Source organism: Sinocyclocheilus anshuiensis, unplaced genomic scaffold (genome assembly GCF_001515605.1).
Source record: "Sinocyclocheilus anshuiensis isolate Anshui unplaced genomic scaffold, SAMN03320099.WGS_v1.1 scaffold631, whole genome shotgun sequence".
NCBI classification, from domain to species: domain Eukaryota; kingdom Metazoa; phylum Chordata; class Actinopteri; order Cypriniformes; family Cyprinidae; genus Sinocyclocheilus; species Sinocyclocheilus anshuiensis.
This window is the reverse complement of record NW_015548268.1, coordinates 478,933-486,502: the sequence shown is the minus strand read 5'-3', so window position 1 is coordinate 486,502 and position 7,570 is coordinate 478,933. Positions and strand designations below refer to the sequence as shown.

General features: G+C 37.0%; 1 protein-coding gene across 1 annotated transcript in view; it reads left to right on the top strand.

The window, feature by feature from the left end:
* The window catches only part of LOC107655677 (piezo-type mechanosensitive ion channel component 2-like), a 96,362-nt gene that overhangs the window by 36,640 nt on the left and 52,152 nt on the right, over positions 1-7,570 (top strand). Inside the window, exons 5-6 of the mRNA XM_016443247.1 lie at positions 5,200-5,482; positions 6,539-6,752. Of these exons, the coding sequence (XP_016298733.1) occupies positions 5,200-5,482; positions 6,539-6,752 (497 nt within the window). The remainder of the gene's footprint in view (positions 1-5,199; positions 5,483-6,538; positions 6,753-7,570) is intronic.

Below are 7,570 nucleotides of genomic sequence, written 5' to 3'. Positions count from 1 at the left end.
AGTGTGTGTGTGTGTGTATGTGTGTGTGTGTGTGTGTGTTCAGGAGGTTCACATCTGGAAAACATTTGCTGGTGTTGTTTTTTCGGTGGAGGTGCTGAAGTTACCAACCCCCCAATCTTGCCTTTTTTTCCCCGCACTGATTCTTTTTCTTTATATTTCACTCTCTCTCTCTCTCTCTAATCCATATTCTCTCATGAGTTTAATTCTTTTCTGAATAGGTGACATGCCATATAGATCTGTATTGATGTTTAAACAGGCATCATTGGTCGATGGGACAGTAAGTTGTTTGTGGGTGGTAAAATGTTGGAACGCTTTCCCACATGCTCAGACCTTTATGGATCGTGACAGGCAGATAATTAAGACCACACCGTAAGTGTTTAAAGGTCTGCGGATGAAGTCAAGTTGTTTTAATATTATTATTCTTATTACAGAAACCAAGAAAAACAACTAGCAGTAGCTCTTCCAAGAAAAACAGGCCAGCATGTCAATAAGACAGTAACAGCTGAGCATACGACACCACAATGAACGAGAAATACAAGAATTACTGATAGTGTTTGACTCGTGATGGACAATAGCTGATGTTTTAAAGGGGCTTTGAAGGGGTCATGAACTGAGAAATCAAAATTCCCTTGATCTTTTGAAGAAGATTAGGAAATTATTTTTAATGAAGATCCAGATCGTGTCAGTAAGAACTCAGTCCTTTGTTCAATTAATTTTCGATGCTGTGCAAAACAGGACAGAAAATAGCCTAATACTTCTGAATTATGATGTTTTTTGATGTAAAAATCTTCATAATGTTATAAGTGGACCTCAGAGAACAGTACAAAGTAATTAAAAAGACAGTTTATGACACCTTTAATGAAGACAAATGTGAAGTATAAAATTTGTTTTTATAGTATGCAAGCTTTCTATGAAATATATTTAATTATAATAAGTCATTGAAATTGACTTTAACTCACCAGCCGTGTACAGTATATAAAGAGAGATTCAAACCATATTAGCAAAGTCACAGTTTAGATTTATATTTATTGTAAAATCTTATTCTGAATCATTGAATTGCTCTTAGTTTTATGAGTTTTACAACAGTCATTGTTTGCAAAAATGAAAGAGTACTGCAATCAGTCTTATTTTATCATTGAGATACTATTGTAGTTGTTATTAATATTTTGAATCAGTTTTTGTTTTTATAATTTCAGTTTTAGTAATTCCATTTAAGTTTGAGTAATTTTGTGTGTGTGTTTGTCATTTTTAGTTTTTATTAATTTTTATATCATTTTTAGTTATTTATTACATTAAATTAAACTAAATTAAAATGAGAAATACTGTCTTGGCAACTAGATGAAATAAAATGTATATATAATTTTATTTGAAGTAAATTAAATTATTTTTTTATGGTTATAGTTTTAGTTTCAGTTAACTATAGTAATCCTGACTGAAACTGAACCCAACCTGTCGCAAATACCCTGTGATTTCTCTTTTAAAATGGCATTTATTTTGTTGTGAACTCCAAATAGATCTCACTACGATGAATGTTTAATAGTAAACATTTTGAAGATTCGCGAACAGGCTGTCAATTCATAAAGTAATCAGCTGTTTGTCCACACTGCAGTGGGAGACTTTCAGAGCCAATCAAAAGAGTTTTGATATACAGTTATGAGTGTGAATTTTGACCAATGAGGTTTCGCAGTGGGCGGGGCTACCACAGAAACCAAAACAAAGCAAATAAAACAAATGCTCAACAAACTGTGCTGTCATGGTTTGAGGCCGGTTATGGAGAAAACGAAATGTAAAATATGAAATTTGAAAGCATTTGAATTTGTTGGTTGAAACTGACACAAGGGGAAACTACCACAGTTAGTGTGAATAATCTCAAGATAGCGAAATAATGTTAAATAAATTGGCCTGGCTAATCTATTTTAATTACTCATTTAAATAATTAATTCATTAGATATAAATTAAAACAAATCACATCGATTTCCATTATTGATTTCAGCACCATGGACAGCACAAACGATCAGCTTTCACGTCGGGAATCTCCATTACTTCCATGTGTTCCTTAGTTAATCACTTTGATTGCTTGATGCAAGTGCCAAGAATTTCTGAAATCCACTCCTCTGAATTAAATGCAGTGTTTCCGTCGAGTTTTTCTGGGATGGTTTGTGTCTTTCACCAACCATTTTGGCTTACCTGCCAATATATGACAAAAATACAAGAAATATTTGACAGAATTATCTTAAAGGAATATTTCACCCAAAAATGGATGCACTGCAGTGAATGGGTGCCGTCAGATTGAGAGTTCAAACAGCTGATAAAAACATCACAATAATCCACACCACTCCAGTCCATGTCTTGTGAAGACAAAAGCTGTGTTTCTAAGAAACAAATCCATCATTAAGGTGTTTTAACAAACAGTTGCTTCCAGCTAAAATACGAGTCCAAACACAAACCCTTTTACAAAGCCTCATCTTCTTATCAAGAGTGACTTGTTCTATCAGTTAAGATGATCAGCTAGAGATATTAAAGTCACATGGTTTTCTGAAGTTCTACCAGAAGGCTGTTTTAATGTGGTTTTGCCCATTAAGATGAGCTCTTTAATGGAAGTGCACAAAGTACTCATTCTCTGTGGTAAATACGTTAAATATAGTCGAGGGAAACGCTGTCGATTTTGTTGTTTTCACAGCGAAGCGAGGCTCATTCAAATAAACAGCTGATTTAGCTCAGCGGGGCTTGTATTATTTCAATCTGGGTAGCACAGAGAGTGGCCTAGCGTTTAGAGAAGCTAGCAAAGACCCAGCTAACAGGAGCGTTCTCAGAACTTCAGCTAACGCAAACAAACGTTCTTCCAGTAACGTTAATAGAATGTTAATGTTAATGTTAATGTTAGAGAGTTATCTGGTCTTTCAGAAACGTTAGCGCAACATTATTTATACATCATTCATAGAACGTTTTTCTGAAACATTTTAGTTGGATGCTTGTCTGCGTTTTTTAAAACATTAATACTTTCTAGTTTCAGATGGTTCCGAGAATATTCAAAACTAACTTTCCCCATAATGTTTGCAAAATGAGAAAATGGAATGTCTTGGTCCACATGACCAAGAAACGGTTCAGCGAACATTCAGAAATGTTATCAAAACATATTTCTGTTAGCTGCGCTGACGTCAACAAGCCTCTTTTTGATTTGATCGCTGAACCTCCAGCAGTGTTAATTTCATTGACGAATAATTCTCGTCATAATTGTCGTCAACTACATTTTTTTCACCGACGATAACTAAAACGAAAACTCTTTTTGAATGACAAAAACTATGACGTAAATCTATTGACATTTTCGTCAACGATTAAAACCAGACGAAAATGTTAGGGAGGGACGATTTGGGATGAGATTCATTCAGAACGAATCTGCTGCGTGGTTCGGAGGTTATGCGTACATATGAACCGGCGGAACAGCTAAAATACACTTGCTACACGTTGCATAAAACGTTTAAAAAATGTCAATATGTGGGAGTAAGAGAAGAGCAGACATATGGAAGCACACACACAGAAAGCGCCTCTCACAGCGCGCGAGTACTCTCTTGCGTCTCATGAACGGAGAATTACACACAAAATGATGTCGAATTGTCCGTTTTGACGAGTATTCACGTAAACACAGTTGATTACATCTTAAGTGAATGTAAACAGCAGGGAGAACTACAAGTTGTTGTGGGTTACAGGAAGAACATTTTAAGTATGATTGCTTAGAAAAGTAACAATTGCAAGCCTCTTAAATAAATAAATACATAAATAAATTCTGACTTGGCAAATATCACAGTCAAATTTATTAGAATGTTTAAAACAATCCTTCTTTCTGTTTGATCTGTTGTGAAATGAATCTGGTCTCTCTGATGAAGACCAGAGGAGTTAAAGTGACTCTCCGGTTCTCCCTGGCACAGATTTAATCAAATTCAAACCCATAACTCAACAAAACTCAATTCTTACCGTCAGAATAGACTTCAGTTTCAAAGACAACATCCGTCAGGTTCAGATAAACATTTTTTGGGTCGGTGAGTGATACTCAAAACCAGAAATTCAATGGAGCCTTATTTTGGGAAATTAAATGTAACCCAATTCTTTGGGGAACGTGAGGATTGGTGAAAGATTGGCAGAACAAATGATGCCACAGGAAAGATCCGCTCACAGAAAAAACACAGTTCTTCAAGACAGATTTGTGAAGGATTAACAAAACTTTACATTATATAAAGTTAGCTGCATGTGAAGAATTGAGTCTGAAAGTTAGTAGTGTTTCGGACGTTGTCTGGAGGTCAGTGTTCATTTTGACAGCATATTTTGATTTAGTTTTAGTCATAGTCTTTTGACTAAAATGCCATTTAGTTTTAGTCATATTTTAGTCATCTGAATTGTTTTTAGTTTTAGTCGACTAAATATCATAAGATTTTAGTCAACTAAATTACAGTAAATTTAGTCGGCTAAAATCTAATGGGTTTAGTTACAGTGTAATGCATTTATTAAGCATTTCTCAAAAATGTCCAAACTCATTATATAGGTTTGATATTAAGGTTTTATCATGATAGACACTGATTTAACTGTTGTGACACACAACATGCAACAGACAGGTACAATAATATCTCAATAATGTGGCACTTGGACATTTCTGACCAGTCAAAGCATTTCAGAAATGTGAATATATAGGACAACTCGAAAGTTTGGGGTCAGTAATATTTAATTTTTTTTTTTTTAATAAGTCTCTTCTGCTCATCAAGGTTGCATTTATGTGATCAAAAATACAGTAAAAACAGCAATATTGTGAAATATTATTACAATTTAAAACAGCTGTTTTCTATGTGAATCTCTGTTAAACTGTAATTTAATGTAATCATTCTAATATGCTGATTTGCTGCTCAAGAAACATTTCTGATTATTATCAATGTTGAAAACAGTTGTGCTGCACGATATTTTTGTGGAAACTGTGATACATTTTATTTTTCAGGATTCACAGATGAACAGAAAGTTCAAAAGAACAGCATTTATTTGATTTTGCATTTTATGCAACCAGACTTAAATGCTTCAGAAAAGTGGTGTTTCTGTAGGTTACATCTATCTGTCTACCCATAACCATTGGATTGGTAGTTATAAAGAAAAAAATCGAATCTTGCTTCTTGTATCTATTTTATGATTCATAGTAAACATTCTTCGTCATGTTTTCAGGAAAAAGAGGATGAGGAAGAAGACAAGAAAAGTGAGAAACTGGAGCTTGAGGATGAGCTGCTGTTCGAAGACTTCGAGCTGGGAGATGAAGACCGTGAACTTCCTGAGGAAGAGGAAGTGGACGTAGAGGATGGGGAACTTGAGGAGGCCGACGTCGAAGAAAGTACCAAAATGAAGATCCTGCGGCAAATAGCAGACGTGGCGTCCAAACTCAAAGAAATCGTTGGCAATCTGATTACCACTGCAGGAAAAGTAGTCGTAACCATATTATTGGGCCTCACAGGTAGGTAGTGTTGAGACAGACATCGCTCACGACACAGGATCAATAATCAGCATTCATTTATAAACTGAAGATGAATACAAGCTCAAGTGTGTTGTTATATCCCAAAGATCAAACAAAAAGAAATAAAACATCACACACCATTAAAGGAATAGTTTACCCAAGTGTTTACTCACCCTCAGGCCATCCCAGATTAGGATGAGTTTTTTTCTTCATCAGGTTTGGAGAAATGTAGCATTGCATCAGTGTCTCAGCAATGGATGCTCTGCAGTGAATGGGTGCCGTCAGAATGAGAGTCCAAACAGCTGATAAAAACATCACAATAATCCACAAGTAATCCACAGCACTCCAGTCCATCAGTTAACATCTGGAGAAGACAAAAGCTGAAACTAATCCAGCATTAAGACGTTTTTAACTAAAATATGAGTCTATAATCCATAATAACGCTTCCTCCAGTGAAAAAGTGTTCTGGTGTGAATCAGGAGAGAAATCTGCACAGATCAAGCAGCGTTTAAACAGCTCTAAACACATATGTGGCTGGATTTTGATGAGAGAGACAACAGCAGATGCACTTTTTCACTGGAGGAAGAGTTATTATGGATTATGGACTCTATGGTATTTTAGTTAAAAACGTCTTGATGGATTTGTTTCAGCTTTTGTCTTCTCCAGATGTTAACTGATGGACTGGAGTGGTGTGGATTACTTGTGGATTATTGTGATGTTTTTATCAGCTGTTTGGACTCTTCATTCTGACGGCACCCATTCACTGCAGAGCATCCATTGCTGAGACACTGATGTAAAAGTTTTCAGCAAATTTTCATTTTTGGATAAACTCTTCCTTTCAGTGCAAAAAATCTAGTAATTTCAATAGGAATCCACATAATTGGGAATTTTGTGTAAGGGAGAAAGATTTTCCCATGCAAATTTTGCAACGGGTCCAAATTTGACTTTTTACATTGCTTCTTTTGGACACAAATTGTGCCGAAATTCCACTGCACCTTTAGAATTGGCTCTGGAAATGACTTTTCTCAGCCTTCTCTCAATGTGTCCTTGTTCCAGGTATGATGTTGCCTTCTCTGACCTCCACTGTGTATTTCTTCACCTTCCTGGGCCTGTGCACCTGGTGGTCTTTCTGCCACACGTTCGACCCGCTGCTCTTCAGCTGTCTGTGTGTCCTGATGGCCATCTTCAGCGCCGGACACCTCATCATGCTCTACCTCTACCAGTTCCAGTTCTTCCAGGAGGCCGTTCCGCCCGGAAACACTTATGCCAGGTGAGACAACACTGCCTGTTACCTGTCAAAGAGCTGGATTTAATGGGACATGAACGCTGGTGCGGTTTGAGCCCTAAATGTATTCAGGATCAATCCTGTAGACGCGTCCCCACCCTTTTTTAAAACATCCCGTCAAGGCTGTTGCACTGAGCACCAATGCTTAACTTGTTCAGATTTGCTGTAGTATGTAGGACTTCAGCTGAATGCTTTGATTCATGCTGTTGCTCGTTTTGCACATAAAAGGTTTACATCCCGACCGCAAGCTTAAACCGATGCAGCATGAGTCGCCTGTTCGGCCCGCATGCAGCCGGATCCCCTTACTGTGACCAATGAGATTACGGTGCTGCTTGAAAATCAAACACAAAAGCAGAATTGAATTAGAACGATCCTCCGAGCGGGAATCCTGCATGTGCCTGCGAGTGTCTGGTGGCCGAGGAGCTCAATCACGCTGATTTAGCAAACTACCCTGTTGTGTTATGTGGCTTTACAGTGGCGGGGGTCCGGTGTCAACCTGAACGAGCCAGAATGAACTGAGATCATGTGTGCTTATCTTGTCAAGCTGCTTCATGGTTAAAGGCTGAACCTAACTGAAATGTACAGGGAATGTCTTCTAGAGCAGGGGTTTTCAAACTATGGGGTCTGTGGGATTATGTATATATATATATATATATATATGAAGACTTGCAAAAACCTCTAAGTCTGTCTGAGATTTTTCTTTCAAATTACCATTTCACCTATGAAAATATCATTGGACATTATTTAAAATAAGGCATTCAATAACTGACTGATAACCTTTTATTTGCCGGGTGGTGGGGGGG